General features: G+C 38.1%; 1 protein-coding gene across 1 annotated transcript in view; it reads right to left on the bottom strand.

Moving 5' to 3' along the window:
* The window catches only part of LOC122808441 (scavenger receptor cysteine-rich type 1 protein M130-like), a gene marked incomplete in the record, with an annotated part of 758,816 nt that overhangs the window by 271,891 nt on the left and 459,572 nt on the right, over positions 1 to 27,353 (bottom strand). Inside the window, 2 exon segments of the mRNA XM_044079404.1 lie at positions 3,608 to 3,712; positions 4,369 to 4,482. Of these exon segments, the coding sequence (XP_043935339.1) occupies positions 3,608 to 3,712; positions 4,369 to 4,482 (219 nt within the window).

The raw sequence follows: 27,353 nt of genomic DNA, 5'->3' as shown, positions 1-27,353 counted from the left end.
TATCTCCTTTTATAATATTCAGCACTTCGGTTACAGATAGTTTAGATTTTGATTTCACTCTTCTAGTACAGTAGAGAGTCGATTTTGTGAAACGTCAAATATCCAAAGGCAGCCTTCAAAAGTTTTCGAGTAGGAAAAATCATAAAGTCTGAATATGTAAACTTTATACATATTTGCTTGTACAGGTTTTTTGAGCTTGTACTACAATAATATACTGTACTGTTTTGTACTTACAGTAAATTTGTTTTATTTTTCTTGTTTAATGTTCATCAAAAACGTTTTTAGAAGTTTTTTATCTGGTTCAATTATATGTTTGATTATCCAAACTATTTTATGTCCCAATTAGTTCTGATAATTGACTCTCTACTGTAATTGCTGCTTTTGCAGCTAATAGCATTAACCTTAGTATGGTCTTACTATATCTCGGCAGTTCATATGCTATATCCCAGTTCAAAAGAATAATTTCCTTAGTTACAACATTTACTCCCCCAATATTTATGACAAAGTATTTTGTAGGGAATTTATAAAATCTGCAACTCTTTACATTCCCAAAAAAAAAACATTTTCCCAATTACATATTTCCCATCACATATCCAGCATTTGCTATCTACACAAAGAAAAATCTCTAAAGACTACCTAAGATATAAAATTACCTATGCAAAAACTTCAAAAAAAAAAAAATCCTAAACTTTCTGGACTTTGCTGCATACCTGGAGGTGTACAGATGTTCTTCTGTTCCTTTGCATGCTGTAGTTCTGTTCTCTCTTCCCAGTATTTTTTAACCTCTCATTGATTCTTATAGTTATGCAGTATTTCATATGCCCTATTAAATTATACCTTTTTTACAAGCAATTTTTGTCCTAGATGCAACTAAACACAATGCCAGAGCATATTTGTCTATACTCTGTTATCAATCCCTAGGGAGGGCAGTCTGTAACCTGCAACCCAAACTTCTTCTCGGCCTCATCCCATTATATTACCTTTCCCTCTCAAGTTCTCCTTTATTTCTTTGCTAATTTTCTGCAGTAGACTCCAGCCTCTTCTTGCCTACTTTCTATACCCCTAGTTGTGGTCATCCCTATTGGTAAGAACTCCTTTCTTATTCCTATATTGGCTTAGTCCTTATATTCATAAAGTAGCAGAAAGTATTCTAATATTCTATATGGTGGTTGTTATTCTCCTTAAGGACCTGCATCTAAAATCATATTCTCTCCTTAAATTCCCCCCTATTTAATCATCCCTTTGAACTTTGACTTATAACCTACTGCTTGTGTTATGTGAATGAGCCGTAACTGTGTAGCTCTAAAATATCCTTTCAAAGCAGGTAAACTCCATAGAAGCTGTACTACCCCATACACAACTCACAATGAAAGAAGAAGAAAAGACCACCCTAAATGAAGTAAAACAGGCAAAACAACAGACTTAGTTGAAATCATAGCAAATATGATCAAGATGTTGTGTGAGTTAGGGGAGAAGTATGTCCTGTGGGTGCTCACAGTACCATGGAGAGAAAAGCAAATCTCAGATGACTGGAGAATAAGCATTCTAGTGTGTGTGTAGAACAAAGGAGACATTCACAGCTGTGGGCAATACAGACTATCAAACTCCTGTCACATGACATGGAAGTGCTGGAGAGGTGATTGATAAATGAATACGAACAGCAGCAGGAGGCAAGAAGGAAAATGAGCAGTTCAGATTGTGATCCAAACACATAACAATTATCATGATGTACACAGTGAGACAGGCAGTGAAGAAGAAGCTACAGGTAAGGAAAGAGTCCAACTGAGATGTTTTAGATTTGGAGAAAGTATATGACAAGGTCCTAAAAAAAGCTAATTTGGACAGTCCTGCAATGCTTTAAAGTCCGAGAAACATTGGTAGAATTCATACAGGCTTTGTACAACAGCCAAATAACACAAGTATGAACAGTGCTTGGACTCACAGAGGGGTTCCCATTGGGAGTAGGTATACATCATGGTTCATCTCTGAGCCCACTGCTGTTCATACTGGTGATGGATTACATTAGCAAACAGGTAAGAGGGGGATAGATCAACAAAGCTGCTCTATGCAGATGAAGTAGTATTACAAGCTGACTCAGTACATGAACTCAGCAAATGATAGAGCAATGGAATACACAACTAAATGCACACTGGATGAAACTGAGTACAGACAGCTGTAATGGAAGCAAATAGGAGAAATCAGAAGAAGATAAAAATTGAGATAGAAAGGAAACTAATGTTACGGGTTATATCTACTTCAAGTATCTAGGAGGGGTGGTTGAGAAGAAGAGAATTCTGAATGGGTTCAAAGCTAGAATCAGGGGCGCTACAGTGAAATGGTATAGAGTGTCGGGGGTAGCGTGTTACAGAAGAATGCTGAAGTATGCCAAAGAAACTGAAAAGTAAAGTGTACAGAACTGTGGTGTGACCAGTTCTTCTAAACAGTACAGAAACCTGAGCAGTGAAGGCATTGTTAGAGGAGTTAGAAGTGGAGATAAAATGCTTAAGATCAGTGCTAGGATTCATACTGAGAGACAGACAAAGTAATAATGAGAGCAGAGCAGATGCCAAAGTAGTTCCAAGTGGAGAGAACATCAGAGAGACTAGATTATGGTGCTTTAGGCAGGTTCCATTCAGAGTTTCAAAGCTTAAAACTTCAAATCTCATACTTTCGAAGATCATATGTTCGAAGTTTTAAAACTTCAAAATCCTGAATGGAGATCGGCATACAGCGAGGACCGGGAGATTTCTCTTGTCCTTGCTGTAGTGTGATCTCAGAGTTGGCATATTTAAGTTGCAGGGGGTATGGGGGGGTACAGGGGGGGCTTGGCCCCCCTGCATACACGTTTGGCATGTGTTGGGTGGTGTTTCGGGGGGGGGTTTACAATTTTGAGATTCCAAGATCTCGAGATTCTGAACTCGAGATTTTGGTATTTCGAGATTGTGAATGGAACTCGTTTAGGCACATATGCAGAAAAGCAGAAGATGATTTGATGAAGAAAATTTGGGAGGGACAGGAAGAAGGCAACAGAAAACAAGGATGCCCATCAAAAAGATGGATGGACTGCATAAGAGAAGACCTACAACACTTAAGCATGACTTTTGAAGAAGGTAGATGAGTGACATTAAATTGAGTGATGTGGCAACAATTAATATGACATCCCATTCCAATGCAGAAAATGGAAAAAAGAGTGTTTATTAATGATAATAATGATGATGATGGTATTATAATTTGTGCTTAAGTAAAACTGCATCTTTGTGCTATTTTCCAATGTTTTTGGGATGTTATTAATTATATAACTGTATATAATTTCTGCTTTAAAAACATATTTTTACCCGGTTTTATTATTTTTGGAAAGTTACTAATTTTATATATTTTTGTGTATTCAAAAGTATATCTTCGCATTGTTTTTACTATTTTTGGAATGTCACTAATGTTTTTTTTCTTATAATATGTAACCACCTTTTTATATAGCTATATTTCTTTCTGTTGCTTGCTTTTATTGCTTAACTTTGGAACTTTTCTTACTGTGCTTCCACTGAAAAAAGGGGTATTTTGACATACCCAGTCAGATCATCCCAGTAAAAATACATTTCTTAACACAAACCTCCGGATCCACATTTGCCACTTAGTGGAGTCTCGTTGTCTTCTGGTGAGCCATCAACATCATCATAATCATCCGGTTCAACATTCTCTGGCATAGCGGATACATCTGAAGAAAAGAATGAAGACACGTTTTTTACAATCCAACTTCATTTGCATTTTACATAACAAAAATTCTGATAAACTGGTGGACACTTTTAGGTCTTTAATGCTATTCAGAATGTAAAGAGAAGGCCATGTTAACTTATATTGTTGTTACTTGTTTACACTTACACCCAGTCCTACAACCAGGTTACTGACTTCTCATACTGAAACCCAGGCACTATTTAATCAGGCCAGGAGCTTTGTCCTCAATAATTGTCTGGATTTTGTGTTCCACTATCAAGAGACAAGGAGACAGTGTCTAGTATTTATCATTTTCAAATCTGCTTCAAGCATCTGTATACATGTGTTCTTTCAAACTTTGCCAGATGTCCCACTGGATATCACAGTCCACCTTGCACAGCCTCTCTGTTAATAATGTGGGCATGCTTGTGAAACCAGGTCACTTGCATTGCAGATAAAAGTTGATTCACTACACTAACAGATAAGCATATGCTCAATTAAAATTATTATGAAATATTCTATAACATTTGATCAAACTGGAGTTTGTTAAAAATAGTAACCCTCTTATGATTATAACAAAGATAACATACTGGATTTAGGTTGGCATAATTAAATAACTGGATTTATGCTCTGCAATAAAAAAGTGCTTTCAGTCTGTACCTGAGTCTTTCAAGCTGACCATCTCTTTTTGTTCTTCAGTCTCATCTCTCTTTTTGACATGTTCATATATGCGTTCTGATGAGTCCAGCGAGGAACGTCTTGGAAATTTTCTTCCTTGAATTTGGAAAGACAGAAAAAGGGACACAGTAAATGATAAAATCTTTAGCACTAGCTTGTAAAGCAGCTAACAAAATTAGCATCTTATAGATTTAAATACTTGATTTAAAAAACATACAGAGTACATGATCATTTTTAGTTACACCCAAAGGAGGATTTGATAAACTGGAGCAGAAAAAGAAAACAACTTTTGTTAGTGCTGCATGCACATGCATGCTCGCATCCACACACACACACACACACACACACACACACACACACACACACACACACACACCTATGCACAATGGGCAAGGAAAAATGGCCAATCAGATTGCTAGCTACATGTGCATCATATATGTTCCATGCATAGAAGAAAGCTAGTAAAAGCAACCTAAACCTCACATTTAGTCACAGATCCCTTCTGCTTTACAGTATTCAAAATCTTCCTGGCTTCCATTGTTTCACTCAGAACTAATTCTGATCTGCAAAGGATGAAGGGTCTGCAGTCAGCTTCCACATATCTTTACAAAAATGCTTTCAACAAATGGAACAAAAATAGTACAGAAATAAAAAAATACTGCATGGTGCCTCTATTAGAAAGTCAGTGAAATATAATAAAAGCACATTTTTACTTTATTTTCAGCAAATTATCATAACTGCCAAAAATCTGACTACTGATTAATAAACAGCGAGACCATCAAGGAATCCCAATTAAAATTCTGAAGCAAAATTTTATACTGTTAAAACCCGTAAAACAATTGCTTACAACAGAAGATGACAAAACATGAAAAAAGATGTTTTTAATATTTTTTTTCAACAAATGACCATATTTATACAAAAATTATCATTCCAAGCTCAGGCTTTCAACATTCCATTTATATACCACCACCACCAGCACCACCTGAGCTTTGACACCAGATTTCTGCAACTTGGGATCCATATTGTGATTAATAAACTGACTGCAAAATAATAATTGTAAAAAGGCACATGATAGTTAAACAGAAGTACCACTAAAATGACCACCCTGAAAATTTCATACTAATAATCAGTTAAAATGGCTGAATGAACCATTTCACATGAAAATGTACTGCAAACCTTATAATTCACATACATAAACAACTACACAAAACATTCTAATTGTAAAAAATGGCACACATTTCATATGTGCAATAAGGCACTTTTTGGTTGTGTATAGTACTGATATTATCATGTACACATAGATTTTTTATTTTGTTAATTAGTTTTTACTGATGATGATGATTATTAATTGATTCCCACCTACTGGCTATCTCACAGAATGATTTTCTTCCCTAGGAAAGAGACATCTAACTCATTTGTTCACTGGCTCAAGAATTGAGTGATCCTAGAGTGTGATGCCATCATCCACTCTAAGGGATATTCTTCTTAGACCCTTCATCACCACCCATCCTCACAAGTAGCCAAGGGTTGGTCATGCAGTAGGCTGTAGTGAAGCATATTCATGCCTCCACATGTGACACATTCATCTTCCCCTGGTATCCTTGAAAAACACCCACTGAGGGATCCCCAGTCTATAGCAAAGTTTTCAACATGGACAACGTACCTGAACAAATTTTCCTCATCTCTCCTCCCTGAGAGAGGGGGCAGACATTGCTCATCATATTCCTCTCATCTCTTGCATCATCTCCTGCACTGCCTGAACAGCTAACAATTAGTGAGTTGCCTGGGTCGTATTCAGGGCTTTATCCCTCTATGCCAACAGAGCTGACATGCCAAGTGATTGTAAGGAATAAGCACTCATGCCACATAGCACCCCAGTGCCTGGTAATATCTATGCCATGCATACTCCATTATCCATTGCTGCACATGCAGTGCAGACATAGATATAGATATATGCATGTGTCTTCAAGGACATTAAACAATGCTCAGTAAAGGATCATCAATCTACTACAGTATCGGGCTTTCTGTGAAGAGGTACTTTAGAATACAGAATTGAAATATGTCATTGCTTATATATTTATGGTTTGCATTATAGTTTGCTTTGCCATAATAGCATGTCTGTACTCTTCTTTTACTGTAACCATAACATTTTAATAGCTACCCAATGTTCCAGTTTCATGTGGTCAAACTTGTAATGTCAAGCTATGGTTGGGTGAGCTCAGGCTGGCTCAAGCCAAGCTTGAGCTTGACCATAAACTCGTCTCTGGCTCAAGTTTGTCAATTTAACAAGCTGAGCCAAAGTTCTTCCAATGTACTATGCTCCAAGATATGGCAGGCTACAAGATGGACTATGGAAAAGGACAACTCATCATTCTATTTATAGTCTTGCTTCCAAGTCATTGCATGATGACTATCAATGGAGTGGAATACAGTTGCCTGCAGGCACTGCAGTAGTGAACTGCAGTATGGGTAAATGCAGCAGCACATTATGGTGGAATTTCCATCCTGTCTTACATATGGATAACACTCTAAGGCAAACACTAGCTTTAATAGTGGAGCAATGGCACAGGGCTACTCTAAGAAAGAAACTAGCAAGAATCCTCACTTTTTGAGATAAGTAAATCATATTTTAACAGTGGAATAAACATATTTCATAGGGACATTTACCTTATGGTAGAGGGTGCATGGCTGTAACAGTGTGCTTCCTGGTAGTAAGTAAGTTTATTTTTGGTTGTTAAGATCGGAACATAGCCTGGCTGTAAACTGTAACTGTTATGATAGTATACTTTAAGCAGTGATTTCATCAATATGCTGGCACTGACCTTTCAAATTTCACAAGTGCTAAGGCAGACGTTCGGTTTACTCTTTAAACTTTCATTGCTGTATTTTGTATGATGCTGTGGGAGGAGTACTATTTTTCTTACTGTATTACTGTGCTGCTTTGCATCTGTTGGTTGATAAAGATGCAAGTTGTTGTGTCAGACTGTACCTTTCATTGTTAGTAAAGAAGTAATGCTTTAGGTGAAAAAAATCAAATATTGCAGTAGAACTGACAAGTGCTGAATTATTACTTAATCACCCTTACAAAATATGTGTGTGTGTGTGTGTGTGTGTGTGTGTGTGTGTGTGTGTGTGTGTGTGTGTGTGCGTGTGTGTGTGTGTGTGTGTGTGTGTGTGTGTGTGTGTGTGTGTGTGTGTGTGTGTGCGTGTGTGTGTGCATGTGTGTGTGTGTGTGTGTATGTGCGCGTGTGCGTGTGTGTGTGTGTGTGTGTGTGTATCTGTGACTGTGTATATGCATCTGTGTGTCTGTTTTATTACAGCAGTTTAAGTTGCTTTAAAGCTGTGTTGGGCTTCCTGTGACATTAGAGACCTGGAGAGGTTTGCTTTCAACTAGATGTATAGCTAGGTAATGGCAAAGGGGATAGCTGCCCCAGGTGCAAGATGATAGGGGGCAAGATCAGCAAATGACAAAGGGGTTGGTAGTGCAGTATTGGCATTCAGAACGAATGCTGATACTGTACTTGCAGTCAGGGTTGAAATGCTTCAGGGCTTTATGTGTTGTATTTAGGTGTAGAAAGCCTTGTGTTACATTTATAGCAAGTGCTTTGCTACAATTTTTCAAAGAAGAAAGGAGAGCAGTTTCATATTTCACCGGAAAGGACCACCTTTTTTTTTTTTTCTTTTGAGTTTTGGCCTTCAACTTAGTTGAGGAGGGTGCCAAATCAGAGAACTACATAGAGCACCAGAATACCTAGCTACAGTACTGCTGTCATCAGTGATAAAGTTGCAGGAATCCCTTAAACGAGAACCATGCCCACAGACTGAAAAAAAATGCTTATTTCATCAAGTCTTGGTGTTTTCTACATTTTAATACTACTTTTGGACTCTATATATTTTTTTATATTTTAAATGTAATTCCAGAGTCTGCCCACATGGTGTCCAGCATCTTAATTTTTTTAGTCTACCTCCAGGTATCCCACAATCCAGTGTTTAGCTTTAAAATATTAGATCATAGCCCCTAAGTTCCTGTCAGTACATTGACTTTACATGTGTTTTCACACATACTCTGCTTTCTTTTAGTCATTCAAGTCTAATTACCATTTCTTGCTTTTCAATGACTGCTTAAAAACAAAAGTGGATAATCACAGAGAACACTATTCTCAGCACACAAACTTTGCTTCCTGCTCATACCTCTAGACTGTTCAGATTTTTACAAAATGTCCAGATTTTTGGCTCATATTTTTAGTCCATTCCTCAAACAAAATTGTGGCTTTCTAGCAAATCAATGAGGGATTAAATCACTAAATAATGACAAAGACTTGAGTTTCAGGCTTCCTGTCTTTCAGAAAATGCATGTAATGCAAAACCTATTATTTTAACAACTTTCTAAGTTTATAAGAGCAATATTTAAAATCTGTCCCTATTTTTGGACCTTTCCCCCCATGGCTCTGTCCAGATTTCTTGTGCTAAGAGATTGAGAGTTATGCTCCTGCTGTGAGCTATCAATCACAGCAGCAAACAGCTGAAATTTTCCACTTTGACAGATACGAAGGGGAAGGTGTTTAGGGGAAGGAGAGATTAGTTTAAGGACAACTCAGGCATAACAAAAGAATTACAACTGGCCACTTTAGAAAGAAAAAGAAGTAAAAACCACTTAGAATACTGTTCTGTGTGATTATCCCTGTTTGTCTTTTAAAGGACCACTACAGAAAAAAAAAACATATTTTGTTTATTTTTTTTCTTGAATTCCTACACATTGCAAACCTATATGTGCAATAAAAAGTAGTCACTACTAACTTTACTCTATTTGTAATCCTCAGTGCTCTCCTAGGGGCAGATAGCCTGATGAGTTTCTTATAAAGCTAAATCTTCCCCATAATGCACTCTAAGGGCACTGTATATGTGATTACAATGTCCATTTCTGGACTGTCATATTACAGTCCAATTGACTTAGAATGGAAGAACTGAAAAGCAGTGTTAATTTTCAGTGGCCTCAATAAAAGTATCATTTACTGTCCTGCAGTGTCTCTTACAAATCTTTCTTACCATACCTTTCAACCTCTTAGTGTAAGAAATCTGGACAAAGACTGACACAATGAGGGGATAAAGACCCAAAATAGGGACAGATTTTAAATATTGCTCTTATAAACTTAGAAAGCTGCTAAAGTACAAGGGTTTGTGTTAACATACATTGGAGGATTTGAAGTCTGAAAAGCAAAAGTATGTCAATATTTTGTGATTTTAATCTTTAGATCATCCCAGTGAGATGCCAGAAAACCACAAATTTTATGAGGAACAGACCAAAAATATGAGTCAAAAAACTGGATATCCTGTAAAAATCTGGACAGTTGAGAGGTATATTTCTTACTGATGTGTTACACATTTTGTGAAAAGAACTTCAGACGTATTAGCTCATTGCTGAGATAACATAATTTTACATATGAAAGCTGTTAATTTTTTTTTTGTCCCTTTCATATGTTCGAGTTTCTCTAAATGACTTTCGAGTTTAGAGAACTTCGACCATATGAAGGGGAACTATATATATATATATATATATATATATATATATATATATATATATATATACACACACACACACACGCACGCATGCACACACACACACACACTCCTCCCATCTTCTCTCCTTCAGTCAGCTGGAGTATCACATTTCCAGACCTGCAAGGTTCAGCTAATTATTCACTTATGCATAACAATGCATAGCAGTCTGCCAGGTGTGCTAGTAAAAGTGTCTCCTCATCTCTCTCCTTACTCCTGTCACCTCAATAGCACTGTGACAACCCCTCACTGGGCCAGTGATCAAGGACCCTCAATCCTCACCACTGGCACCTGTGGGGAATGTTCATTTTCAGAGAAATAGATAAACACAGTATTTCCTGATGCAGCTTTCTGCACCAAGTACAATTTCCCTTAAGAGCACACAGGGAACACAGTCAGCCCTGGGTCTGGATTTCTTTATATCTATCTCCCTCCATGGCCCAAATAAGGCTCCCCACTAGCACCGCTACAGGGTTAAGTCCTCAGCTGAGTGTCCAAGCCAAGTCCTCCAGCACCCTCTCTGTGAAACCAGTGTTTCACGTCCCTGCTCCAAGTAGCTGGTACGCACACACTTGGTGAGATTTGATTTTTCACACACACACACACACACACACACACACACACACACACACACACACTTGGGAAAGGTTGGCACAAATTTACCTGCTGTACATCCTTCTGTCCAGAGTATAACATAGTTATCACTGCCATCAGACACTACAAAATCAGCTACTCTAAGGCCCTTAACAAAGGGTGTCCAATTATACTGTGTAATATTAATACTAATACAAATGGCAGTAGTTGACCAAGACACCAAGGCCTTCAGGAGTGACCTACACAGTATCATAAATAAATGTAAGCACTCTCAAAGGTTAAATACTTTCTAAAAGGACCAGATACAATAAAAGTTTTAAATATATTTAATAATAAATAATAAAATACAATGAAAATATTGAATATATATTTACAGTAAGCCACAAAGTTCAATTCACAGGGAAATATTGAAAATAAAATTGATGGACAGACCCAAACAAATAAAGAAAAACAATATCTAAACTAAGCTTCACTATATTTTCCTGACTGAATCAAAGATAATTATTATTTCTTACTTAATTAATGGAGTAAGGTAGATTATGTGGTGAATGGTCCTTCTTGTTGTCAGGTCCAAGATAGAATACTCAATACTGAGAGTTTTCTCTTTGTAATATCTAAAATTCAGAAATGAAATGAAATAGTACAATGCACCAGATACCTCCGATTCCACCAATTAGCGCTTTAAATCCCAATAATCACCACGATAAAAACTTCTGCAAACGGTTTAATAAATCCACATAACGCCAATACTTCCACAAAATATACAGACAAAAAAAACATCAACGTGCTGTAGTAGTACGTGAATAAGATTATTCATGTACAAAACAATGTATCTTTAAAAGTGGTAAATTTTTGGCGCCAAAGAGTTTATTTAAACTGAGTGGGTCACACTCAGTTCTAGTTCTGAAGAAGACCAGTGTTTCTGGTTGAAAGCGCTCAACTAGTGTGTTGGCGTCCTTTTTTGTTTTTGTTTTTATACCGGTGCTACGCATTCTTAGTATAGCTATGTTTTCGTTTTGTACATGAATAATCTTATTCACGTACTACTACAGCACGTCGATGTTTTTTTTGTCTGTATATTTTGTGGAAGTATTGGCGTTATGTGGATTTATTAAACTGTTTGCAGAAGTTTTTATCGTGGTGATTATTGGGATTTAAAGAGCTAATTGGTGGAATCGGAGGTATGTGGTGCAATATCTAAAATTTCCAAGATGGTTGGCAGAATGACCTCATTTGGTTACCTAACTCTAGGTTCTCACACTAGTCCCCTTTGAAGCTTGAGACAGGATGTTAGCATAGATGTGATAAGATGCATAGCTAAAGTTTTTCTAATATTTGTGGCAGTGCCTGGGGCTTCCCCTGTTTTTACTGAGCTAATGAAGAAAGGCTTGTTCCAGACATGCCATCTCTGGTCCTATTCAGAGCTGTGAGATAAGAACTTCCATGGCCCAACAAGTGGTCCAATTAACAGTATTTTTCTAGCTGTTTAACACCTTCTCTTCCTGTGTCCTTTGCTTCATATATACAAACAGTATCACATGTATATTCTTTCTCTGTCCAGCAGGACCTACTGCTGATACATTTTTTTAACACTAGCAACTTTACAAATACATTTTGATTTTCAAATGCCATACAGTTCTAATACATTTGTAACACAAGCATCTAGTATAAATCAATTTGATATTCAAATGACATATCATTCTTTACGTAACTTTAGCTGGCTATGCTGGCACTAGCCCATATCATCATCTCCCCCCCCTTTAAAAGACTCAAGCTAGTTTATCAAGTGATCCTTGAGAAACGTGGCTTAAGAGAAATAAGCCTATCTGGGAATATGTTACCCCATTCTCTGTCTTGACAGCCCATCTGCATTGGCATTGCTGACCCCACTATGGTGTTGTACTGTCATGTTGTATGCCTGCAATCCTGAGCTCCACCTTAATAACTTGGTGTTTTGCTTGGCTGTATGTAGCCATGTTAAGGGATTGTGATCTGTAACTACAGTGAATTTCCTTCCATCCAGATAAGGCTGATGTTTCTGCAGTGCTCATACTATGCTAGACTTTCCTTTTCTACAGCTGCATAACATTCCTCCTTGGGTTGGAATCTATGGATGAAATATACCACTGGGTGCTCTTGTCTCTGTGAGGAAACTTGGCTAAGTACAGTCCCCACCCCATGGTTGGAAGCAGCCATCTGATCATGTCTGACAGGAATTAGCATCATAACCTGCTGTCCCACAGCATATTCTCTGACTTGAGCATTTCTGTTATACCACACCTTTTTCTGCTGTTGAAGACCTGCCAGGTTCTCCTAGGGCAAGATCATGAACTCCCTAAGCCTTGTCCTGAGGTTTAGCCATAATAGATTTCTAATGGGATTCATACTCACCCTCCCACTCATCACTAATCAAATCTAAGTGCCCCCTCACCCTATGCCCATACAGCAACTGAAAGGGTGAAAAGCCTGTGGATCCCTGGGGCACCTCCCCGTATGCAAACAATACTTGGGGTCAATATTTGTCCTACTCCCTCTTAAACTGATCTACAAATTCCAGTAGCATGGTCTTTATCACAGAGCTTAACCTCTCCATAAGACCATAAGTCTGGGGGTAGTAGGAGGTGGTCTTTAGGGGCTTCACCCCACAGCGCTCCCACAGACAAGCCAGCAGGTCTGACATGAAATTGGCACCTCTGTCAGTCAGTATTTCTTATGGGAAACTTACCCTGCTGAAAATCTCTAGCGAAGCATTTGCCACCTTTGATGCCTAGATGGAGGACTGAGCCACTCCCTCAGGGTATCTAGTAGCATAATCTACTACCACTAGGATATACTTCTTCCCTGTGGAACTTGGGGTACTCAGAGGCCCCACAATATTTATAACTACCCTCTGAAACAGCTCCTCAATCAAAGACAAAGGCATCAAAGGAGCTTTGACCTTATCTCCAGCCTTGTTTACTTTTTGGCACTGCTCTCCCGCAGTACCCTGTTATATCCCTGGTGATCCCAGGCTAATAAAATGTCTGCATAATAAGTGTCTTGATATGTTTTATGACCATATGATCTGCAAAAGGAATGTCGTGGGCTATGACTAAAAGTGCCAGATGGTAGGCTCTGGGCACTACCAACTGCTCTATTACCTCACCTTCTAGCCCCTTCTCATGGGTCAACTCTCTATACGGCAGCCCTTTGTTCCAGGATTCAGACTCCCTGTTTCCTTAAGATTCAGGTACCTCCCTGGCTACCTCCCTCAAGCCTTGTAATGTAGGGTCTGAGAGCTGAGCATGTCTCAACTCTATCTTTGTGACTTTTCCCAGTTCCCCTTCCACAAGAAGTCTGACAGCGGTGCCTCACTGTCAGCCTGGGTACTACCACTCACCTCTGCCCTTGCAGTCATCCTGAGCAAGGGAACATCAGTAGTTACCAGCATCTGTGGCTCATCTTCAGGCTCACTGCTACAGGGTATTTCCCTCCCTGAATTACCTACATCGCCAGTCCTGGCTTCAGGAGTGTGATCTGTCTGGGTATCCCTCAGGTTACCAGATGCAAATGCCTGTCTCCAAGTCTGACTACATGTCACTGCATGCACGCAAGGTACTGCATTATCAAAATCATTCTCTATCAAGACATCTGCAGGTATATCTTCAAATACACCTACTTGCTTGCTTCCTTTCCACCCTCCCAGTCAAGGTGAACCCTGGCCAAAAGCATTTGGAATGGAATCCCTCCTAAAGCTCTGACTGGAGTGGACTGCCCAAGCAAGTACTGCTCCTCTTTAACCACTGCAGGCTTTAAAATGGTTATGCCAGAGGCTGTGTCTCTCTTAGCAGTGGTCTGTTTTCAATCCACTAAAATAGGATATAACTTCTTGTGATAGTTTGGTACCCCTGTTGTCTGCAGATAACTTACTACTGGCATATTGTTATTTACACTTGCTGGCTCCCCCACCTTTTGTTCCCCACCTTGCCTCCATGGACATGTATATGCTACATGGCCCCACTGGTTATATTTAAAACATTTAACCATTGATATTGGCCATGTACCTGAACTAGTGGCTTCCCCTTTTACTGGTGGACTCTGTTGGGGTGGTTTAGGCTGCCCACCATGGGCTCACTTATATCCATGTGCAGCACTGGGTATCCCTTTCCTGTGCAGTGATGCCCTGGTTGCTAAGTACATATCCCCTTTCTTCCCCCAGCTCATCTGCAGAGTTGCATCCTTGGTCTGCCAACCAGACTCTCATATCCTCAGCCAAAGTGCTTAGGGTTTGTTCCCTCACCAAAAGGTCTGCCAGTCTACAAAAGTGGTGACCTGACACACACTCACCCACCTATGAAAATAAGTGCTTAACTCAGCAGTATAATCACAAACACTTTCATCTGCCTTGAGTCCATGCTCATGAATGTAAGCCTCAGGTGTTAACTGAAAACATTGTAATAAACAGTGCTCAACTTTATCATAGTCTAAACAATCAGTATCAGACAATTTGGAAATAACAGTTATAGCTTTAATACTGAGGAAGGGGTGAAGAACGTACCCACAGCCCTCGGTCAACATTATACTGTTTGCATACTCTTTCAAATATATGAATAAAACTATCAAAAGTATTACCTTCTTGGTACTGAGGAAGAAGGTTACTGACCAGTATTGCTTCTAGGGTATGGTTACTCCCTTCCACATTACATCCATTACCCTGGCGAAGAGTCAGCATTTGCTTTTCATGTTACCTCTGCCTCTCATTTTCTTTGGCTTCCAAACATCTCAGTTTCTCTTTTTCTTTGGCCTCCTAAGGCCGCATTCACTCTGCTAACTCTAATTCTAATTGCTTGACCTCCAGTTCAAGTCAGTTTAACTCCGGACGCCATTTTTGAGAACTCTGAGGAAAAGGTAAACTGTCCTCTTTTTGAGAACTGTACATTCCCAATGCCAGACTAGTTGTCTTCCTGGTTATTGGTCTGTTCTGCAGCTGTGATTAAGGCTGCAATCACTTCTCCTCTAGTCAGGTTGGCATGCACCTGTCCCTTGGCTTGGAACATCTCAGTCAACTGGTTCCTTGCCAGCTTGCCATAATCCTCTACTGACATCCTTGCCTGATTTCCCTGACTAAACTAAGCTAAGTTGTGAAAATGAAACTCTGTATGTTCACTGTGTGGCTGCAGAGAGTACAAACATCTTCTTTACTAACAACTGCTTACAGGCTATAGAAGTTCAAATAATATCCCACCACTGCTCACCAACATGTGACGACCCCCCCCCCCTCTGGGAAAATGATCAAGAAACCTCAATCCTCACCACTGGCACCTGTGGGGAACATTCACTTTCAGAGAAATAGATACACACGGTATATCCAGATGCAGCTCTCTGTACTACTAAGTACAATTTACCTTAAGAGCACACGGAGGATGCAGTTAGCCCATGGTCTAGATTTCTTTATATCTGTCTCCCTCTAGGGCCCCAATAAGGCTCCCACTAGCACAGCTACAGGGTTAATTCCTCAGCTGAGTGTCCAGGCCATTTTCTCCAGCACCCTTTCTGTGAAACCAGTGCTTTGTGTCCCTGCTCTAAATACCTGACACACACACACACACACACACACACACACACACACACACACACACACACACACACACACACACACACACACACACAGTGAGATTTGATTTTTCACACACACACACACACACACCTGGGAAAAGTTGGCACATAATTACTTGCTGTGACCCTTCTGCCCAGAGTATAAGGTAGTTATCACTGCCATCAGACACTCCACAATCAGCTACTCTAAGACCCTTGGCAAATGGTGTCCAATTATACTGTGTAATATTAATATTAATACAAATGGTAATAGTTGACCAAGGCAGCTAGGCTTTCAGGAGTGGCCTACACAGTGTCACCAAATAAATATAAGCACTCTCAAAGGTTAAATACTTTCTAAAGGACCTGGCACAATAAAAGTTGTAAATATATTTAATAATAAATAATAAAAGAACATGAAAATTCTGAATATATATTTACAGTAAACCACAGAGTTCAAATCACAGGAAATATTGAAAATAACATTGACGGACAAACTCATATAAATAAAGAAAAACAATATCTAAACTAAGCTTCCCTATATTTTTCTGATTGACTCTACGAGAATTACTATTCCCCACTTACTTACTTGCCTGCCTTACAAGGCAGATGATATGGTGAATGGTCCTTCTTGTTGTCAGACCCAAGAAAGAATACTCAATACTGAAAGATTTCTCTTTCTAATATATAAAATTTCCATGATGGCTGGCAGAATGACCTCTTCTGGTCTTCTGACTTGGGTTCCTATTACAAGACCGAAGATGCATTCTTTCGAATGCATCTTGATAGAACATAAAATACTGAAAAGGCAAAATATCGAAGTGGCTTTTAAGCTAATTCTTTCCTTGGGAAAGAATTTGCTTGGCCGCTTCATTACTTTGCTGTTTTTGGCAAGGTAGTGCAGTCTCAGAGTTGATATTTTTAAGTAGGGGGGTGTGGGGTTTTCTTTTTTTGTTGTTGTTGGAACAGCGATTTTTTTTCCCTTGGAAAAAAAATTGCTGTTCTGACAGTTCGACATTGCAGGCTTTTGCTTACATAGGGTCAATTAATCATTGTTCACTTTTTTAAGCATTCGGTGATGTAATATAGACCCCCTGAATCTAGATTCTCACATTATTCCCCTTTGAAGCTTGAGACAGGATGTTAGCATAGATGTGAAAAGATGCATAGCTAAAGTTTTGCTAATATTTATGGCAGTGCCTGGGGCTTCCCCTCTTTTTACTGAGCTAATGAACAAAGGCTTGTTCCAGACATGATGTATCTCGTCCTATTCAGAGCTGTGAGATAAGCACTTCCATGGCCCAACAAGTGGTCCAATTAATGGTATTTTTCTTAAAGTAAGAAGTTAACTAGCTGTGTAGCTCCTTCTTTTCCAGTGTCCTTTGATAATATATATATATATATATATATATATATATATATATATATATATAGATATATATATACACGCATGCAGTCTCACATGTATATTCCTTGTCTGTCCACCAGGACCCACTATTGATATATTTTTGTAACACTAGTGACTTTACAAACACATTTTGATTTTCAAATGCCATACAGTTCTAATACATTTGTAACTCAAGCATCTTGTATAAATCAGTTTGATATTCAAAGGACACATTATTCTTTACAGAACTCCAGCTGAATATGCTGGCACTAGCCCATATCATTACATGCACTTTCACAGTAAATAATGATAGAACATGCTTTTATCAGTCCTTAATATACAGGAGTCTACCTATTCTTGAAACTGTGCTCTTTAACATGCACAGATTACAACTGCCTGATGACAGACATGCATATGTCTGAAAGTTAATACTTTTATCATTAACTAAACAATGGTCTTATTTCGGACAGAGCTTTACATAACAATGCAGTCTTGAAACATCTTATGTCTCAGACAGGCCAGTGATGCCACCTTCTACATTTTATTACAATTGCATCATTCTCTACATATTCATAGATGTTTACATTATGTATTTTATCAGATGCTGGTTTGTCTGAGAAGTAACAAGTCTAAAGATTGCATTGTTCTGTTGTGCTAAAAGCTTTTGTGCTCGTGAGTTATTATCAAAAAAAATTGCTTAATAGCAATCTTTCAAAACTCGTGCATATTATTAAGATGGCATCTTATTTTCTCTTTAGCACTTTGCAATTGCACCTCTTCTTCTTTGAGATTCCCCTTATTCTGCAATACTTTAACATTTGTCAGTCCCTCTAAATAATTCTTGTTACGTATTAACCATATCTCTTATCCTTTTATTTCCACCTATTTTAAACTCTACTTTCATTTTATCCCACTCCCTAGCTATATTTTGATAAGAAATTTCTATCTTCCCTAATAACTCATGAATAATTTCCACTCTCCATTCCTTAAATTCCTCTCTATTTCACAGATAGATGGGGAAGCGCCAGTGTCTCATTTTTATTTCATTACCCTGCATTTTTATTTTAATTATTGGTTTGTAGTCTAAAATAATTATTGGATGATATCAAAACTTTTAATTAAATGCACATTTTCTTGTGAAATATAATTTCTGTCTAGCCCAGCTCAGTTTTTGTACCTTAGGGAATAATATGTAAATTCTTTCCAAATTCATAGTACTGAATTCACATCTTCCATGCCAAATATTTTCATAAATTTCTTCAAAATCTACCCTCTTTTTTGTTATATTTTTCCTTCTAGACCCCTCAGATACATTCTTACTGTGGCAAATCAAATCCCTATCCCCACCTATAAGTAATATTACCTGCTGAAAGCTGATTATTTCTCCCAGAATATTCTTAAGCTCCATTGTAGAAGTTTTAGGTGGAATATAAATACATGCCAGAGGAATCCTCCCCCCTTGCCAATAGCCCCTTAGTATTACTAATCTACCATTATTATTTTTTCCCTTTTCTGTTACTATTGGAGCTCTTGTCACAATTAATATAAGTACTCCCCCTTTTCTTTGTCCCAGACATTCCACTGGATAACCATCCTGAAATCCTTTCTTTATCAATTCACATGCTCAGTTCTTTCCAAATGTGTTTCATATAGCATAGATATTTGTACTCTACATTTTAATATAATGCACTACTGTTTCTTTTTTGCATATATCTGTGAGACCATTCACCGTTAAAGATAATATGGAAAGTGTAGTCATTATGATAAGAAGTTATTATCCCAACTGTTATATATAACAACTTTAAAAATATATCTTTTTTCAGCTTTTGTATCATGTTCATACACTAATGTTTGGTTGGTTGATCTTTTATACAGTTGTTTCTTGTCACATCCATTTGAGCCTACTGTATTCCACATCTTACAAGACTTTTTTATTTTAAAGAAAATCCTCAAAAAAAAAAAAACCACCCCCAGCACCCATTAATTTAATACAAACACACAAAACTATACACATCTTCAAATTATTAAGTTCAACTCTCCTAATAGGAACAATTGTGCCAGACTGACAGCACACTCACAGGCTCGAATTAACCTATAATGAAAGTTTTCTATGCTAAAATGTATAATACAGCCTGTGCTTCTCCTTGCACTAAGTGCTGTTTGTTTTGTCTTATCTTTATTCCTCTCCCTGATATAAAAAACAACTTAAATGCTTTCATAAAATATAGAAAGAAAGTTTCTGTGTTTATTGTCCCCTTGTCAGATACATAGTTGTCTTCCACTAGAAACGTCTCACATTACATTATGAACATTTATTTGCTAGAGGAACACATTTCATTATATTCAGTGTTCTTATATTTACTTGCTTCTCCTTAAAATTATTAGATCATATTCGAAATTTGCAATAAAAAGATTACCTTTTTCTTTAGCATATAGACTGAACATAGGCAGAACAGAGGATGGTAACAAAATAGCGCATCATTGTCAACGTAAGCCATGCAAACAAAGATTAAAAAGCCTACAAGGGCTTAATATATTAAGTTGTGAAAGGAGGAGTGACAAGTGGGTCTGAAAAAAGGGCACATTTTTCAAGGAAAACCACAAGTCCAAATGGGTACAGTTTTCAAAGAAAAAAAGAAATTGAACAAGAACAAGACATTAATCAAAGTGTTTTACACCACTTTAGGATTTGAATGTTTTATGAAAATATTTTAATTTTAAATATTTATAGTTCTGCTAGTTTTGTATCGTACCAAAACGTATTTCTTGCTCATTTGTATATTTGGGTACAGATGTTTGCTGGCTTTTGACCGCTGTAGTCTACAATGTTTACTGTGAGAGCATGAAATTATTGAATTATGAGATTGTGGAGATTACATTAATTCTTGATACCTAGCTGTTGTTTATATAAAAATTCCATTAAACTTATTAATTTATCAGAAGTTTACATATTTGGTTTCAGCATTGCATGTTAATGAACAGAACTATTTGCATTGAACTACAAAGTTTTGTAATTTTGGTGTTGATTTTTCTATGCCATCTACATGATTGCCTGTTTTGACTGCCCTTTAGCTGCTGCAGTCTTTACAGTATGACTTCTGAATGTGGTACTTAGTTCTGTTCCTTCTATGTTTGGATTCCATTGGTGTCAGGTGTTGCTGCAGCTCTGCCTTCTGGTTAATATCTTCTTTAGAGCAATGACTACTACTCCTTGCTTTTTAAGATCCTAGGCTTTCTAAAGACTTAACTTTCATCAAGTTAAAAAATGGAGGACTGAATCTCCAAGTGTTCCTTGACTAGAACACTTTTGGTGTGTCTTCCAAAGATATGTTAGTAAAGTAAAGCATTTGTGACTTCTAATGTTCATTCCATGAAGGTTTCTTTGCCCCCCTTAAATTGGATTGATTATAGTTGTGCACTCTGACTTTCACTGCAGCTTGAGTCTACTGAACTGATGAATGTATACTGCAGTTCCAGTTATCAGTAAGTAGTCTGTGCAGTGACTGACGTTGAAACAAGGCTTTTCAGAGTTGCGCAGACCAATTTTATTTTGGTACCTTCTGTAACTTGTTAGCTGAGGCTGTTGATTCTTCCCCTTTATTTTATATCCCAAGGGAGGATTGTAAGTAGAAGTGTGGTGAGCTTCATTTTGATTCTTCTTCTGCATCTCTCCAGATAAGACACAAGTATTTCTTTTCTCAATCTAGTGTTTGTCATCACTGTTAAAGATAACCAAACTGCTACTTTAACTTAATTTTTATGCTTATTTCCTGCTCTAATGTAGCATTTTTTTATATTGTTAAACTGGAGCTGTTACTATTATACTAAACGTTTTAGCTGTTACTTAACTATCTATGTATTAGATTATATTGTATCAGTGAGTTGCCATTTGTCCAGGTTTCCTTGCTAAATACTTAGTTACAGTATTTATTGCCAGGAGCAAGAAATATTTTTATACTGCTTGTCATTTGTCTCATATTCTCTAGTATAACACATTACATTTGTATCGATTCATATTTAAGATTTTTTTCTGATATTGGTAAAGAGAATATATCAGTTTCAGAAAGCAGTGTTCTCATGACTAACTTGCCTAAAGCATACTGACTTCTGTCCTTTGTCACAATGCTTAATGGTATGGTGCTAAATGTTTTACAAATGCCAAAAAGCAAAATAATCTTATAATCAAAACTGTATACAACCAGCGGAGAAGAAGGATAAGCCATGCATAGGCTAGTATTCAGTAAAATCCTCACCATTCATGATCATTAACCAATATGGGTTATCAGTGCAGCTATGTCAAACTGTGATTCAGAGATCAGAAGAGCCACGGTAACACCTTGTTTTTGGCTTGCCATCAAACACTGCATTGTCAAACTTGACCATGGCAGTATTCTCCCTCTAGCAGCCCATGTATAGCATTCAAGCTGTAATTGTCTCATCTAGAGCCCAGTGTCCATTCTTGATGTAGTGCTCCACTTCCTCAGCTCTTTAAGTGAAGAGTATACATATGTCCACACACACATACACACACTAGCATCCCTACCACATATTCAATAAATGTATCTGCACTGCAAGTACTCCCATAGGAGAGAATGGGTGATGGCCATGTTTTTAAGGCAGTCACTTTTGCCTCTTAGAGAAAAACTTTACTTGGCTGAGCGATTTTTGTTGACTGAGGCAATTGGAAGTCATGGACATCTGTAGGAGAGCACGTGGCTAATTACCATTAGCCACTCCCCCAGGCACCACATTAGCATGTGTTTTTAACCATGAGATTGTTCTCTGTGTTGAAGCACCCACAAGAGGAAAACATCAACAGTAAAGCAATCTCTGAATTTGAAAGGCTTAGTGTGACGTGGGAACTTTCTGAGCTAAGGCTTCCACATTGCACTAAGCCTCACAGAATCCTACAAATAATATAGTAACTGTATATGCAAAGAATAATTAACACTGAAAAAACTATACAGAGAGTGCAAATGGCAGTTTACAAGGTCATGAAAGGAAAACCTTCCTTTTTTTCACAATCAAGTCTACGGCTAGTCAAGAGAGAAAAATGACACATCACCAGGATGGGTACATAACAAAGGATCCTTAATTAAACCGGGTATATGTTCCCATCCTACCTAATCCTTTTAATACCACTTCCTACTCTCCTAGAACTAAATATGCCATCACTGTCTCCTATAGTTCCACAGGTCTATTGAACTATTTGACCAACTACTTAACAGTTACCCTATGCTGCTACTTTTGTAAAAAAAAAATGCTTATGAACTATACTGATGTATTCTATCATTGTTAACCTTTTCTTATCATATCTACTTTGTATTCCTATGAGATAATCTGTAATGTATATGTGCAATGTGTACTATGCATTTGTATTTTTCTGGAGCTTTTCTCCCCAGGACTCCATTGAAAATGGGCTCCTTGTGGCCCAATGGACTATCCTGGCAAACAAACTGGAAATAAATAAATAAATAATGCAACATATTGTATTACCTAGTTCATTAACTTAACTCCATATAAACAAAAATCAAAACCACACTGATTATAAAGAAGGGACAAGGCAAATAAAGTGAGGAGGTATGTCCTTCCCCATAACAGCACTACCATGTGTCTTCCCTTAGAAATGTAAATACAGGATACCTTATATATCGATATCCATTGTAGAGAAAAGGTATATACACAGGCTTTTTTAAATTACACAAATAACCAGTTCAGTTCACATTTACAGGTACATTTCCACACATCTGCAGTTGGTACAGTGAAACTGGCATTAGTATCAAACTGAGAACCACCAGTCACAACCAAAACATATTCACTACCAAAAATGGCCAAGAACCAGGCTATGCAAGCCCCATTCAAAGAAACTAGCACACTAACAAAGATGAACTGCCCTACTGTATAAATGACAAACTAGACATTTTAAAATTAAATGCCTGGAAGAGATAAATGTAAACACATATAATACATCGGCACCAGTTCAGCATTACTTCATACTCACCTACACAATACATCACCCCATAGTCCTTGGACCACGATGATTAAATCTAACACAGTATTCCACATTACCAAGTTAAATGGCTGAAGCTTGTAGGCAATAACCATACATGGAACTATATCTTCCCAAGACAAAATCAAGCAAGCTGATCTCTCTGAATGGGCAGAGAAACTGATTAATCCATATGGGTGGTCTGTACTCATTTTATGACAGCTAAAATACTAGCCAACATACTTTGCTCTAGTCCAGCACTGCTTTAGAAAAAAGTCATTGTCATATCTGACATTTTTATGCAAACAGATAATGTCTGGGGAGGATGATACTATATGTAGTTCCCTGCTTTTTTTCTTTAAAGGAAAGGAATTTAACAGTTACTGATTGAGGCTTAGATTCATCAAGAGGTGGGGGGGGGGGTCAATGATCTATTTGTCCATTTACTATCCAGCTTCTTTGTAAGGATAACATTTAAGATGTTGGGTAATAAGGATTGTAAAAGTTAAACTGAATCATATTGCTCAAAGCCCTTTTGCGACCCAGATTTCTCCTTCTCCCCTAATTTTCTTGACTACCCAGGCATTTATATCTCTGCATGATCTTTAGTAAAACTGGTTTTGCACTTTGGACTCCTGAAGATGAAAATCCATGCTGGATACCAAGATTTTCAAGCTTACAGTCCTTGTAAGCAGTACCAAGACTTTTCGATTCAATTTTACTACTCATAGCTACAAATTTTGCTTGAATATTTCCAATGGCACATTAAGCTGCTTGATTGCATTGATTAAGTCAGCCATCTCTCCATCACTCTCTTATAACCAGGTACTATGTCAGTAAGTACCCTAGTATTCTCACCCCCACTATCCTGGGCACATCAGCTATATGATGCCTCTCCCTTTTCTAGCTGCAACTACTCTCTAATTACCAACTAATGTTTCACACTCCTTAACTTAATTTTATTTATTCCTAATATCTATACTGGAACCCTCCTTACAAAGTCAAATAAGTCATATCTAATGTCTGCATGTCATATATATTGCACATGAACTGCTTGCATACTGAATGTTTTATAACTGGAATTTAATATCAAGAATAACATCATCGCAGAAGAAATATCTGATTATCTTTGTATAGTGACACTACAAAACAACAGATGTCTTAAGAACTATCTATATAATGTATCTTTGTAAAAAAAATGTTTTGTCATGGGTATTTTAAAAGTATCTGCTGGAGCTTTTCTCCCCAGGCCTCTGCTGAAAATGAGCTTTGCCTATTCAGACTTTCCCAGTAAACAAAGACAAATAAATAACAACAAAATCTCCTGCTTACTGTTTTGAGGGGTTTGAACATCTTGTGACAGACTCACTAGATAAAGGGACTGCACTGGTGTTTTCATTTCATGCACTAAGCTGGTAGTGCCACTGATTCAGAACCTCTCATCATCAGTGTAACAATCACAGCACTGTCTGACCTTTAATACGTTTATTTCAGAAGAAGTAACTGAAAATTCTGCTTTATTAATGCTATAACACATATTACTCCACATGAGTCGTGAGAAAAGTTTTCTTCACTTCATAGTACCAGAACTGGAAGCTGAAAAGATCTCCTTGTTTATCATATGTGTCAGAGCAGCAGTTGCTGTTATTCTGGCAGTGTTCTGGTTGCTAACAAAAAAGAAAAAAGAGCACAGTGATGTTCAGCCTTTTATTAAAACGATAATCAGAAAAGCTTTCAGGTTCCCCTTCCTCAGTGTTTACAAACTAAACACATTTCATTTAATTTAAGTACAAAATGTTAAAAGTCATATGGTACAGCCAACCAACAGAACAATACAACTAATCAACTTCAATTGATATCAATTAATAACACTTCTCCTAGAAAACAATTGATACACACACACACACACACACACACACACACACACACACACACACACACACACACATACACACTCACCAAAGTACATCAGAATACATTCAATAAACATCTAAATAAAAACCTTCATCAATATTAATGCAATTTATGTTGTCTCTTTATTAGGACAAGTTTTTAGACCAACCTGATTGTTAATACCCGGATATGTGTCTGCCTGCAGTCTAATTCATAAGTTCATAGGTAGGTACTAGGCTATTGGCCCTAGGGCCTATATAAGCCTAGCCAAACAGTACCCTGGCTTTTGCCACCCAAGAAAATTAGTTCCTGTGCCCCTGTCAAGCAGAGCCACAGAAGTGATCCACGGGGTGAATTTCCTATCTCCCATCCAATCATCAAGATTTTTCTTGAAGAGTGCTAATGAGGAGCTTTGTTTGATATAGATAGGTAGTTTGTTTCAGAGTATGGGAAGTCTCTGAGACAGGCATCTATCCCTCCAGCATATTCTGTTTATTGTGGTGACAAGGTTTAGGTCGCTAGAGCATGTAGCTCAGAGGGATTGGGATTTCTTTACGTGGAGCATGTCCAATAACGCTGGGTTTGACATAGCTTTGTATGTTAGGCAGAGATCGCCTCTGAGTAGGCGATATGCGACAGAGTAAAGCTGGAGATTTTTGAGATGGTCTGCGTAGAGCATCTGTTTGAGGCAGGTAATCCTCTTTGTGAGGTATTTCTGTGGCCTTTCCAGTTGTTGTAGATGTCTTGTGAGGTACATACCAAAAGGGGCATTGTACTCTATAATGGGTCTAATGAGTGATGAGTAGAGGGGAACAATGACATCTTTTTTCCTGGATGAGAAACCTTTTGTGATGTGGTGTGCCATGTAGAAGGATTTCCTGACTACTGTGGCGATGTGATTATCAAAGGAGAGACTACTGTCCACCTGGGTCCCAAGGTCTCATCACACTTTCGGTGTTAAGTAGACTACCGCCTATGTGGTAGTTCATGGGTACAGAGTTTTTACCAAAAGGGAAGACAATGTACTTTTTGGCATTGAGCATGAGGCCATGGCTTTGACATCAGGCATCTATCTCAGTGAGACCCTTTTGTAGGATGTCCACATCGTTAGGAGATTTGATTATGGCTCCTAGTTTGCAGTCATCTGTGAACTTTGTTAGCCAAAGACTTTCTGTGTTAGCCTGTACTTCAGAGAAGTAGATACCAAACAGGTGAGGACCAAGGACTGAACCCTGTGGTACTCCACTTGTCACTGGTCTGAAGTTGGATTTAGAGTCTGCCACTTTCACAGTGTGGGTTCGGTCAGTGAGCCAGTTGGCAACCCATCTTGTGAAATAGGGATTTATACCTAGTTTAGTGAGTTTGTCTAAAATTCCAGAGTGGGGGATGGTGTCAAAAGCCTTGGCAAGATCTAGATAGGCTGTGTGTACCACCTTACCCTCATCTACAGCTTTGGTGACCACTTCAAAGAAGTCTATCAGGTTTAGGAAACATGATCTGCCTTTTACAAACCCAAACTGGGTAGGGTCCAGAGTTTGGAGATTACCAATGTCATTGTTTATAAGTTCCATGATGATATGCTCCATAGCCTTGCAGACCAGGCTCATCAGGCTAATGGGGTAGTAGTTCCCGGGGTCCGTGGTGGCTCCCCCTTTGTGGAGTGGGATAACCGTTGCTGTGTGCCATTCAGTGGGCAGAAAGCCTGAGGTGAGGCTATGATTGAACATGGTACTTAGGTGGGGTGCCAGTTCGCTCTGTAGTTCATGTAGATCACAGCCTGAGATGTTGTCAGGTCCCATGGATGCTGTGTTCTTGGCTTTGGAGAGTGTTTTTTTTACCTGTGCAGCTGTGATTACAGGTACTTTGCATTCTTCCGGTATACAGATGGACTCTTTAGGGGATGAGAGAGGGGTAAAGTTAGCACTGAACCAATCTGCCAGGATGTTGGCAATATGTAGAGTTTGTTTATAGCAG

This window comes from Protopterus annectens, chromosome 8.part0 (genome assembly GCF_019279795.1).
Source record: "Protopterus annectens isolate FY-2018-M chromosome 8.part0, PAN1.0, whole genome shotgun sequence".
In the NCBI taxonomy this organism is placed as follows: Eukaryota; Metazoa; Chordata; order Ceratodontiformes; family Protopteridae; genus Protopterus; species Protopterus annectens.
This window is presented reverse-complemented; position numbering and strand designations above follow the sequence as displayed.